This window comes from Vigna radiata, chromosome 8 (genome assembly GCF_000741045.1).
Source record: "Vigna radiata var. radiata cultivar VC1973A chromosome 8, Vradiata_ver6, whole genome shotgun sequence".
NCBI classification, from domain to species: Eukaryota; Viridiplantae; Streptophyta; class Magnoliopsida; order Fabales; family Fabaceae; genus Vigna; species Vigna radiata.
The window spans coordinates 33,410,997-33,424,534 of record NC_028358.1 but is presented as its reverse complement, the minus strand read 5'-3'; the positions used below and the strand labels follow the sequence as shown (position 1 = coordinate 33,424,534).

The window sequence follows — 13,538 nt, the reverse complement described above, 5'->3', positions numbered from 1 at the left end:
ATTTAAAAAAAGAACTTATGGATATCCACGAAGATTCACGCATATTTAAAAATAAATAATTTACAGATTTTAAAAATAAAATTTAAATAAAATTAAAAAATAATATTATTTAAATTAAATTAAATAAATATTTAATTTTAATTTGATTAAATTAACCTAATAAAATATAAATTAAATTTTAATTTTAGTTAAATATAACTAATAAAATATAAATTAAATTTTATTTTTAATTTTTATGCATAAAAGATATAACATAATGTATCATATCATCCCTAACTAACTATCGACCGAGTGGTTTAGGACGAATGCATTATACAACTGTTCGGCCAAAATTTGAGGATGATCGAACGGTCACAAACCCTTACTTAAAAACCTTTAAATATAACTTATAATCAAATTTATAAGTAAGATGTGCTTACCAGGTATTGGGTCATGATTACGACTATACTAATTAGAAACCCATCTCAAAATCTATAAATATGAGTATAAGATAAAAATGTAAATAGTTACATTTATTACGAATTTAAGATTTTAATATGTCGAACAATTTTTTATATTGACTTGAACATCCAAGTAACAACCTAGCATAACTTGGAGACGCAGTGTTGAGAACTTTGAAAAAATAATATAACCAAAACCAAAAATAATCTGAGGGAGGTCCGGAAAAAAAGTATAAAGTAGTATTTTGATTGTGATTTCTAATCCCACATATAATAAAGTATCTAAGAGTATTTATTGTTTAAGAAATATAGTTAGAAATTATATTTTTATTTACTATATTTTCCAACAACCAAAATTTAAATGATCTGAACTAGTTAATTATTAATCACATTTTTATAGTTATACCAACAGCGAGAAGAATGAGAAGAATACAAAATATAGTTCAAAAACATATATGAAAGTAGCCGATGAAGATGAACTTTTTCTTAGTAAGGAAAACTTTATAGATAAAAGAAGAGTACAAGTAGTACTCCAAGGCATTCAAATGTATGTCTATACTTTCAGATAAAGAGGGTCTACACATGAATTTAAGCAAAAAGCAAATAAGAAGCCTCTATTTTTCCCTTTATAAGATTGAAGATAGAAATAGTATGATTTGACCCTTAAATACAATCACATTCCTCAAAAAGTCACACAAAAAATATCATTTATTCTGTAGTAGAGATGTATGATTAGTATTTGTTGGAGTCCAAGGCCAAAATGGTTGAGAGATTGAAAGGTTTCATGTAGTTGGAGGCTCCTGTCATAATCTGCTGAACGATCAACCTGTTAGCCTTTTCCGATGGATGGAATGGGTCCCAAAATGCAAGCGTGTCACGATCTGGACATAAGTTCGACGCCGCCGTGCACAATCCAACACCATTAAAGGGTCCTTGACCGCAACACGCAACTTTTGAGGTAACAAATCCTGTTTCCACAAATTCATCCCATAACTGTTAGGAATTGAAGTATTAGTTGAAAGTTTTACATTCTGATCATTGAAAGTGATGTTCGGATATAACGAACTGGTGATGTTTTATGCACGCATAGATTACCGTATGCTTGAGGATTAGTGACGAAATCATCGTGCATGAGATGTGTGTTGGCTGCAACGAAGACATCCGAACCGAGTTCGTTATTGAGTTGTGTGATCATCTCAACAAGTTGTGGATTGTACAAGGAAGACGCACTCTGTAGCTCCTCTGAGCATTCGCCATTTCTGCCTCGCGTGGCTAATTCCGCTGGAACACAACCCAGTGGACCGGTTCCTGTCACCAACACCCTACGTGCTCCAAGATCATACAGCCTCTGATCCAAGTCCATGCATTCCATTCCAAACGTAATACTAATTAGTTAAACCTTGTTTTAATGCTTAATATCATTGTGCATGTGTGAATGTGCAGATAACAACACTGTATTCAGTAATTAGTAGATTATAATGGTTTTATTACCTGTAGAATCTTCTTGTACTCAGAGATGACATAGGTGACATAATCTGGTAAAGCGAATTGGCGGGATCTAGCAGAGTTAGGCACCAAGAAGTAGTTATTCACAAAATCGTTACCTCCACAGGTGATGAGAACTAGTGCTCCATTTACTAATTTCCTTGTTTCCTCTTCTCCTATAAGGGCACTCACCCTTTGTTGGTATTGTTGGAAGTATTCTAGTTGTCTAGGCATTCTGATAATGTTTACCTGCCATGACAACAACATATATCATACATAATCAACCGCAGGCACATGTAAACTAGTGGTCCATGTTTTTGCTAATGTATATAGACAACATTTTTTTGATAACATTTGAATATGGTCTACGTATTATTATGTGATTGGTACGGTGGTGTTTATTGACTATTATACACATACAAATTGGATTCCAGTGTCAATGAGGACTCCAATGCCGGCAGAAGCAAAGTTGGCACCAACCAGCAATTTTTCCCCGTCAAGCTCAGGGCTTAAATATGGCAACGTGGGCTCGGACCCAAGTGCTTCACCTGCAGAATTTAATCACAGGTGAACTTACAGTACAGATGAAGTTTAACAGTGGTGAAATGAAAATTAGATAGTTTATGAAGCGAACTGATAAAATCAGGTATGTTGAGGCCATTGGAGAAACGTCCAGTGGGTGTGTGAGTTGGATAATCAATGCCATAAGGTGGAGCATCTGCTCTAGCTGTGGTGACTAGGTAGTTGTTGTTGCCATTATCAACAAGTGAATCTCCAAACACAAAGAAGGCTCGTGCTGCCTCTGCCCCCTTCAAATTGAAACTGCTGAATGCTAGTACTGTCACTAGACTCCAAACAACATAAGACCTGATAATGGGAAAGCTAGCCATGATTTGGAATTGTAGATGAAACTGAAGTCTAACTTAGGCTACTCTGTTACACACACACAAACTTATATATATAATGAATTAGTAGTACCTAGCTACTCTATAAGTTGTCTCACATGGCTTAGTGGACAGAGTCTCAGTAAGAAGTAGCTGATGTTAGGTTAATGTTAAATGAGTGTAAATATTTGTACCTGCATATATGATACCTCCGAAGTTTTCGGTATTAGATACATGTTCTTTATTTCTTTACCTTTTTCAACCGCCGAATTATAGCTTCAAACTTATGGAAATTGTATCAGGAGAGTAGTGAAAGAGAAATCAATAGCATTTTAGTTTCTTGACTTGTAACGGTTAACTATAGCCGTTAAAATTTTTTAAACATCATACGTGAATAACTAAAATTTGTTCATTGAAATGGATGTAGGCATAGAAGTTCCATTTTTTTCCTCTCACATTTGGCGTCATAAAATATTCCGATCATTTTCTGTTATTGAATATTAACTTCAAATTCGTTCTGCTTTTTTTGTAGTAAGAAACGAAAGTCCTTCATCACTTATTAATGTTCCAAAAAGTTTTAAAAAAACAAACACTTGATTTTCAAACATTTATGATTAAATAAGGAAAATAAATCCCAAAAACACTAGTACACAGGAAAAAAACGGGTAGATATAACTTGATGAGAGAGACGCACTCAATTACGTCAACTTATTGAATTTTACTATTTTTTTTTTATCTATTATAAGTTAGTTGATTGCCTACTCAAACATGAAAAAAAGTTTTTTTTTTATATACTTTCTTATATGAATTTTGAGCGTAGATTTTCGTATAGGAAGCAAGATCTGAGTTGAGAAATCCTAATATAATTAGTAAAAGAATTTGAATCTTTTTAATAAAGAAGAATGAGTATGAGTGACTATATATTTTTTATTGAAATATCATGTGTATTATTATAAGATTTTTGAATCTTGTAACTTATGCGATAAAATTGGTAATATCAAAAGAATATCAAGTAATATCAATAAATATAATAACTTATCGTATATATGAAAATTAGTGATTGTTATTGTTGTCTTCGAAGTAGGAATTCAATTTTCTTTTTTTGTCTGCAAAGGTCATGTCGTTGAAAGACTTTGACTAAAAGGCAAGGCATGTTGCCCATTCGAAGAAGCAAAAGGCCAAGTCTACCAGGCTCCCATAGTGGCTTCTCTTGTTGTTAAGAGAAGGTTGTGGTGACGGTGGCGTCGTCGATTCCAAACTCTGTTATGCCTCCTACTCATGAGGAGCTTGTTGAGAAAAGTATACCTCCGAGGTGGTGGACTTGACTGCTAGCAAGGTCTTCGAGGAGGCTACAGGTCGACGTAGTTGGTGGTGTCGACCTTATAGGGGCTCTTGTGCTGGAGAGGCCCTTGAAGAATAGCTGACCAAAGTTCTTTTAGGCGACGCCTTCTCTAGTGGTGTTCCCCTACCTCCCTACATGAACCTTGGGGATCTTCCTGGGTGGTCTTGTCAAGGTTTGAGGTCACCTTTCTTGGTGGAGCACACCTTGGCTACCATGTCTAATGTCCCCTTCATTATGGCATCTAAAGATGCGTATGGAGTTTATGAAAAATGATTCTCTTCCTACTCCTTATGACTTATAGTTGATGAAGAAGGTCGTTCTAGAAGGTTGTATGGATCGATGTCATGATGGCTTGGTGCATGACCATTTTGCGGTATTGCAAAAGTTATATGGCCAAAAAGAGTCTATGGATGGCCAAGCTCGTGGAGGTTGGAAGAGAGAATGTCGAGCTCTTGGCCAATTTGAGTGAAAGTGAGAAGAGGCTCAAGGAGACAAATGAGGAGCTCACTCTGTTGAGGACAGAGGTTATTCCCTAGAGTGGATTGAGAAATCCTGATGTGTACTCCTAGGGGTTGGAACGTAGAAAGAGATCCACCTTTAAAAGACTCCTCAACACTTAAGTTAGTAAGAGAATTTGGATCTTTTTAATAAGGAAGAATGAGTACGAGTGAGTGTGAATTTCTTAATGAAATATCATATGTATTTATAAGATTTATGACTATATATATATAATAATTAGTAAAATAATAGCGATAATGTGATACCTTACTTTAATTACTAAATATTTTGTAAGTATATGATATTAAGGAATATTACAATGTAATCAAACTATCAAAATCTAATCACATATATTATTAATAAATAAATATTTGAACCAACAAATATATTCTCTAATTATTTTATGTTAATAAAAATGAATTGACTCTTTTGGACCATATCAGTTAACATATTTGTTAGAACTAACAAATATATTTGTTAATCCATGTGTGTATAACACAATTTGACTAGATTTTGACAATTTTTATAACAATATTGACAAATGTTAATTTTGTATTTTTTTTAAAAACAAAAGGAGAAAAGGTAGTGAGATGTAATGTCACACACGGATGAATTTTTTTTATATATGTAAAAGTATACTATTGTTCTTCAAACATTCATAGTTTTTATCATAATAATAATAACAATAATAAAATTGTAAAAAATAAAATTTTTAAACAAATAAACAGCACTCCAAATATTTTTTGTACAAAATATATAACTACTTTTACGAAGAAGGCTATAAAATAATGTATTTATCTAAAAGAAAAAATAACGTCATTATTATTTTCACAATTGATACCATACAAAGAAAACACAATATTCTGTTGAAAGTTAAAAAATAGATAATTAGTATTTCAATTTCCTGTTAAATACTATGGGAAAAAATTAAGGAAAAAATCATTCACGTGTCATGAAACAAATAAGTGAGTTCTGTAAATAATAAGGGTAAAATTGCCTTTCCTGAACTTCAATATGACAAGGACGTTAAATGTTCATCACGTGCATTATCTACCATCAAAGACACACGAGACTTTTACTCTCAAGGAATTAAGCACACAGAGTTAAGAGGCATCATCACAACTACACACAAAAATCTTCACAATCAAAAGGAATACAACATTTTAGTTTAGGGCAAACAGACACTAGCAAGGAGATGATCATCTTCATCAGATAAAACAGAACTTAGTAGAACGTAGAATATGGCTGGAAAGTTTACACATATCCTGTGGTGACCACTTAATGAAGCCATAAATCGTATCAATCAAACCCTGGAATCTATGGCCATGATGGTGCTAAGATTCATGGGGTGCATGTACTGAACCGACCCAGTCATCATCTGTTGGACAATGATTCGGTTAGCTTTCTCCGATGGGTGAAATGGATCCCAAAACGCGTAAAGATCACGATTTGGACACAAGTTGGAAATGGGTGTGCAGAGTCCCACCCCATTGAAGGGACCTTGACCACAGCAAGCTATCTTTGATGTGACAAACCCTGTTCAAAAACAAAACGTAAGAAGCCTCTTGTGAGAAGTTATAGCAGTAACAGTGAACGTACCATAAGCTCCAGGGTTGTTAACGAAATCCATGTTCATTTCATATGCATTTACAGCAATGAAAACGTGAGCACCGATCTCTCGGTTGAGTCCTTTCACCATTTCAACAAGTTGTGGATTAAATAAGGATGCAGCTCTCTGGAGCTCCACGTCGCACTCACCATTTCCACTTCTCAAGGCCAACTCTGCTGGCACACACCCCATTGGTCCCGTTCCCGTCACAAGGACCCTCCTAGCTCCCAAATCATACAGCCTCTGCACTTTTTATGTAAATGCATAAGATGAACAATGCAACAACAAAATTTTACAAGTAAAAGCTTGTGTTATATATAATAACTCTATCTATATAAATGCTGTTAAACAACACTTTTAGTACAACCAACCAAAATGTTTGTCTCATCTCATGCATAGTCACACTCATTTGCTAACTTGAGGCAACCAAGTTTTAATTTTATAGGTTCAGCCTATATCTCTGCTGTTAAATTTCTCAGCAAATGAATTGAACAAAGGGCATGCATGGTTGAACGATATATAGAATTTACTTGGAAATATATCGATACCTTGAGAATTAGGCGATACTCAGATATGATATAGATGACGTAGTCCGGGAGAGAAAACTGGCGAGATCTTGCTGAATATGGGACCAGGTAATAATTGTTCACAAAATCGTTCCCTCCAAGAGTGATGAGAACAAGTGCTTGGTTTACATGCCTCCAAGCTTCCTCTGCACCAACATGCGCACTTAACCTTTGCTGGTAATGTTGGAATAGCTTCAGTTGTTTGTAGATGTGAATGATGTGAAGCTGCCAGAATAATTACATATATAGCACACTTTTAGTTATATAAATAAGAAAAATTAACACGAAGTAAATTGAACTCACAAACTGAAATCCGGTATCATTGAGAATTCCAATCCCTGCAGATGCAAAATTGGCACCAACTAGGAGTTTCTCTCCTATAAGTAGAGGGCTCAGATATGGAAGTGTAGGTTCTAAGCCAAGCTGCTCACCTGCAATTAACCATTTCTCACATGAAACCAACCTATGCATGCATGCAAATGGGAGATTTTAGGTCCAAAACTACTAGAAAAGTTAAAATTAGTAACGAATAATCTTGATCATTTTTGTAATATGATTAATTAACCATGTTAGAACAAGTCATACTGATTATGTCAGGGATGTTCAGTCCATTAGAGAAGCGTCCTGTGGGTCTGTGTGTTGGAAAGTCAATGCCATAGGGGGGAGCATCTGCTCGTGCAGTGGTAGCCAAGAAGTCATTGTTGCCACTGTCTACGAGTGAATCACCAAAAACGAAGAAAGCCCTTCGTTGAGCAGAAGCGAAACTTATAGATATAAGCAAGGTTGTCACTATAATACAAAAGCTGGAATCTGAACAAGTAGCCATGGACATGGTTATGAGTGAATATTAATTGTCGCTGACACTAGAGAACTGGGAAAAGGGTAATATATATAAGGTGTGTGAAGTGATGAAGAGCACATTGAAAATCATAAATGAGTTTTTCTACCACCTCTACAGAGTTAAAAAGCTACCGCCGAATGAAGAAGAGAAAGTACCTCAATTAATAGCTAGGGTTGTTTGTTTAAGCAAATGTGTAACTTTTTTCTCAGATTTCAAAACACGTCCCACTTCGTATCAAATGAACACAAACATTGCCCCGCCAACCCCCACAGCTACTCATTACTAAAGCGTGGTAAAAACGATGCCTCATTAAAACCTAAAATATTTTTACTTTTACCTTCACTTGTCGTATCTATGTTACCTGCAAAAAGTTACATATTAGATGATAGGAACAACAATAAATCCATAAACGCAGTGAAGAACGTCTATTCGCCGCCGACTTCATCTTCGATAGTAGAGGCACCAACGTTGGAGTCTCATGCTGCAATTCCTTAATGTTCTGTCACGGTGACAAGTTCACCCATCACACTACCATCCAACGATGCCTCTCTGAAAATAGTTATTTAAATTTAGAAAAACAAAAATTAAAATAAAAAAAGTGTATCTTTTATATATGGAAAAACAAACAAATAAATTACTGACAGTTGATACAGTTGGGTAGATTAAATGCGTCTGAATTCAAAGTGTGGTGATAGAATAAGTACCATATTGTGCCAAAGTCCAAAAGTTATGCTGAGCCAACTTTTGTATAAAGCTAGATCTGGAAACTTTTTGTTGCGAAATCATTCGAAAGTTCAAACTGAACCCATGTGCGTTGTGTTTAATTCATTTCATTAACTAATTTATTACTCAGAGGGACATTTTCGATGGGGGTTTAATAAAGCCTACATTAATAATTTTCAGCAAAACCCCTTAGGAATGGAAATGCAGGAAAAACACCATTGAATAAAAAGGCCAAATAAATTATACTTAAATATGAGAAAAAATTAATTTAAATACTTTTTTTTACAAGTTAAAATTATAATGCACTTAGTATTATATATTTTTAATTATTAGGTTGGTTAAAGAGAATATATAATGAAAAAAGATTACTTATTTTCTTCTAAACGGAATATTTAACTTGAATTGCAGAAAACCAAAAGCTTGCATGGTTATGGGAGAAAGGAAATAGAGTGAAATATGGGAAAAGAAATATATAAATTATGTGTGTCAAAACATTATTTTTCATATATATGATTGCGTAAAAGACAGGTCTATGAAGTCCCCGACATTGTTATTTTCCTTTTATATATATTATTCAAGTTCGTTTATGCTTACATAATCAATAATTGTTTTCATTTGGACCAAAATAGCAATTAGCCGAATGTTCTATTTCCAACAAAACACCATCCAACGTAGTACCTAACCTAGGTTCTTTCCTCTGTGTGTGCGCGTCAGAATATTTAGTTATCAGGAAATGAAAAGAAAATGAAAAATTTCTTTTAACAACACTTTTTTAACAATTTTTTGACAACGCATACGTGGTAGTTTGTGATTGGTCCGTTTTAAATATTTTTTAAACATAAATTCAAATAGACCAATAAAATAATGACACATATTCCGTTGTCAAAAAGTGTTGTCAAAATATCATTGTCCAAAGAAAATACACTGTGCTATTGTTATCCGTTTCATTCGTTATTACGGTAAAATATATATTTCTAATAATTGCTTTTTTCATAAAACTTACGTGGTTCTTTTATTGAAGTGTTTCATTTTTAATATATTTTAAACAATTTAATCTATAAATTAAAAAATATATACATCATTTTTTTTAAAGAAATAAGTTCATGGTGAATTACGATAAGTGTTGAGTATACTTTGCAGTAAAGTTTAATTATAAATGGATTAGAGATAATAAATAAATACTTTTTGTGAATATTGTTGGATTTTTTTGTCTTAATTATTATGTTTCTGTTTTCGTACCCGTTTTAATACGTATTTCTATTTCTATTTTGTCCCTGTTTATAAAAAAAAACTATTTATAATTTATCAGATAACTTTTATATATATATATATATATATATATATATATATATATATATATATATATATATATATATATATATATTAATTTTTAGATTCACAACTTTTTTTACACATTTATTCTTAAAAATTTTATCTTCTTGACACTTAATCATTGTTTCAAATATTTATTTTGTTAAAATAATTTTTATTATCTTTTAATTGATAGTTTCATATTTATTTATTTTTTCAAATTTTTAAGTATTTTTCATCTTAGTGTATCTTTATTTATATATATTTTTTATTTTGTTTAATTGTATCAAATTGTATGTAGGACACAATGGATTTTAAAATTTATATTACAAATGAATTTTTATTAATAAAATCTGTTACTAAATTTGTTAATAATAAATATTTAAAACAGAAGAATTTCTTTTATCGATTAAATTTGTTGGTAACTACACATCTAAAAAATCATTGGTAATAAATTTTTTATGACCGATGAAATTTTTTGCCAATAAATTTATCTAAAAAGAGTAGCAAGTTTTTTCCACATCTTGTCAAAAAATATATTGTAAATTAAACGAGTGGGTGAGAAGAAGAAAAGAAGAAAAAGAATTGAGAAGAGGAGATGAGGAGGAGATTTTGTAGATGCAAAAACGATGTGGTGACGTATTTTATTAACAAATTTTACTGTTAAATTTTTCCATTGGTAATTATTGAGAAAATTCATGTTCCATCAATAAAATTATCGATGAGAATTTTATCAATGAATTTTTACTTGTCAATAATTTTGATTTATCAACCAATTTTAAATATTATTGAAGAATTTTTATAGTCAATAATGTCAATCTTTCTTCTTGTGCCAATTTTATAAAGATGTTTCATTTATTGTAATATAATAATTTAATATTATTGTTATGAATTTTATTTTGTCACTCATAAATTCAAATTATTATTATAATTTTAATATTTTCTTATATAATTTCGGTCAAGTATTATAGTGTTTATTAGTATATAAAAGAAAGAGATTTAAAATTTTAAAACAAAGGAAGTAAAGAGAAATTCGAAATATTTTCAGACTTAAATACTTGTTTTTCTTTTTATAATTAAAAAAAATATTGTTTAACTTTATCAACTTTTTTACTAACGATTAAAAAACTAATAGATGTTTTGATTGCCGTGAAATTTTATTGATGTGTAGCCGTGTAATACTTTGTATAATTCTCATCTTGATTTAAAATTTATATAATTTTTTCTAAATATTTAATGTTGAATAAACTATAATACATCCTTATGATATTAAACATATTGATATTGAAACATACTAAAAAAGCAGATAAGGACATGAATATATCATGTGGGATGAGAATGAAACAGCAATTTTATAAATACTTATGCATAAAATAGGCTGTTTTATCTTTCCATTTTCCTTCTAAAGTTTTTCATATGTTCACATAAGACACATATATTTATTTATAATGGCTGTTGAAAATCTCAGTTATATTAGAGATAAGATAAATTTACGTACATACATGAGTGTAAACATTATTTTACCATCGGGTTTTATAATGTCAGGATATAATACTTCTTCAGATGATGTTGAAGTTATTAAGAAATATATTTACATCGTGTTCGTTTGAAAATATTACACTGTTTCCTTAGATTGGTGAGTAAGGAATTAAGTTGTCTGTGATGTTCGCTTGAGAAGAAAAACTACGACGAAATAAGATGGATTTGCGAGATGGGTACTTTTTGGGTCACCCGCGATAGAAAAGAAATTTATAGGGATTTATAGTAAAATGTCATGTGTACCCTCAACTTATTATTAAATTCCATGACTATATATGAGTTAAATATATATAATCGGATTCCACCACATGTCTTAACACAGAATCAATTCCAAATAAAAGTTGTGAAGAACAGTTTCATGGTGAGTGGTTTTGACTTGCAGGGTTGTAGATGGGGAGGAAGAAACTACAAAAATACATGGAATTACCGATGGCCGAAATCTGTCGGAAATGTCCAAAATTCGTCGATAATGGCATTTTTCCGACGGATTACCGACGGTCATAATTTTGTCAGTAATAACGTTGTCAGTAATATTTACCGACGGACTATTATGTCCGTCGGTAATTACCGAAAGAAAAATCTATCAGTAATTGTCACATAATCCGTCGGTAATTACCGAAGGAAAAATTTGCAGTGATTACCGAAGGAAATATCCGTCGGTAATTATCGAAGGAACAAACCGTTGGTAAGTCCGTCAGTAAATATCTCGATTTAGTTCATCTTCTTCCTCTTTCCCCTTCTTCTTTTTCCTCAGATTTCAAATTTTTTTATAAAACTTTCTTCATTCCTAAAACAAAACAACAATCCAATTCATTCCAAAACCAAAATTAAAGACTAAACTAGGTTCTCCAATTGTTTTAGAAACTCTAAAATTGGGAAAAATCCCTAATTAGTTTTTGAGCATCCATATTTTCTTCATTTTCAACAATGGTGTGGTGGTGCGACAACGGTGGTGTGGCAACAGTGACATTCTCCAATGGCAGCGGTGACACTCTCCAACAACAACGGTGGTGCTCTCCAACGATAGTGTATAAAGATGGTTGCACGAAAGAGAAAAATGGTTGTAGAGAAGGTGAAAAATGCTTTTGAGATGAAAGTAAAGAAAAAATGAAGAAACTCATTTGTGAGAGAGTAAAATATAGTATTTTTCGCACACAGAGAGGGAAAAATGGGTGGAAATTTTGCCGCTCTTTTTACCGACGGATTTACCGATGGATTTTGTAATAAAAAACTACAATATGCATTACCGACGGATTTATCGTCGGAACATATCCTTTGGTAATTATCGAAGGACTTTCCGACAGATTTTGTCTGTCGGTAATTGTAAGATGAATTACCAATAGATTTATCGAGGGATTTTGGCCGACAGTAATTATTGAATCCGTCGCTAACTGTAAGATAAATTACCGACGAATTTACCGAAGGATTTTGACTGACGGTAATTATCGAAAGACCGAAGAATTTTATTCTTCAATAACTGTAAGATACATTACTAACAGATTTATCGAAGAATTTTGGTCGACGATGATTACCAAAGAATTTACCGAAACCATTTTATTATCTCTACAAAGAATAGATAAAAATGATAGATCTTTCAAACTAAGGAATGAAACATGATTAATATAAATAAACAATTGTCATAGTAAAAAAATACAATTTACTAATAATACCCTTGTAAAAGGTGAGTGCATGTAGCTTAAAAATCAAATATATTTGTTACTTTCACCCAATTACCGTTCAAGTCAGAAGAGCAAATCGTGCCCACTCTTCTTCGGGTTGAACTGTGGATTTTGGTGAACACACATTGCTTTTCATGCATTTGGTAACAAATTAATTACACATATTTCTTTATCTTAATTTTTTCATTATAATATTTTTTCCTTTTTATCCTCTTTCTTTTACTATAATTCAATTTTAGAGTCTCTATTCATGTTTTTCTCTTCTATCTTATTTCGATGTAGTTTTGATAAAGTTTAATAAAAAATAAGAAAAAATAAGTAAAAATAAATATAACATTTAATTTAATACAATCATAATATATAACTCATAACAATTAGAGAATTAAATATGTATTTTAACACTTGCACTGTATTTAAAACATGCCAAATCTTCATTTCAAGTACTTGACTGTATCATTTTCTTACTTTTAAAATTATACACTGAATTTCCTTCACACTCACAAATCATGTATAATTATATTTCAGTATTTATACTCATTCAACAATAATGTATTTCACACTTCTACATGTATAATTATATTCCAGTATTTATATTATATTCATTAAACCATAATGCATTTC

The 13,538-nt window shown here is 31.7% G+C and overlaps 2 protein-coding genes across 2 annotated transcripts; both read right to left on the bottom strand.

Moving 5' to 3' along the window:
* Nucleotides 1–913: 913 nt before the first annotated feature.
* LOC106771444 (GDSL esterase/lipase At5g33370-like) lies at nt 914–2,836 on the bottom strand. The gene is made up of 5 exons (XM_014657424.2): nt 2,560–2,836; nt 2,346–2,473; nt 1,932–2,174; nt 1,536–1,788; nt 914–1,408 (listed from the first exon to the last, which is right to left on the bottom strand). Exons 1-5 carry the CDS (start codon nt 2,813–2,815, stop codon nt 1,173–1,175), a joined length of 1,116 nt encoding a protein of 371 aa, XP_014512910.1. The 5' UTR covers nt 2,816–2,836; the 3' UTR covers nt 914–1,172.
* Nucleotides 2,837–5,776: 2,940 nt separating this feature from the next.
* On the bottom strand, nt 5,777–7,671 carry LOC106771624 (GDSL esterase/lipase At5g33370-like). The gene is made up of 5 exons (XM_014657617.2): nt 7,410–7,671; nt 7,128–7,255; nt 6,807–7,049; nt 6,249–6,501; nt 5,777–6,185 (listed from the first exon to the last, which is right to left on the bottom strand). The coding sequence occupies exons 1-5, from the start codon at nt 7,654–7,656 to the stop codon at nt 5,953–5,955; spliced, it is 1,104 nt and encodes a 367-aa protein (XP_014513103.2). The 5' UTR covers nt 7,657–7,671; the 3' UTR covers nt 5,777–5,952.
* Between the last annotated feature and the right edge of the window lie 5,867 nt (nt 7,672–13,538).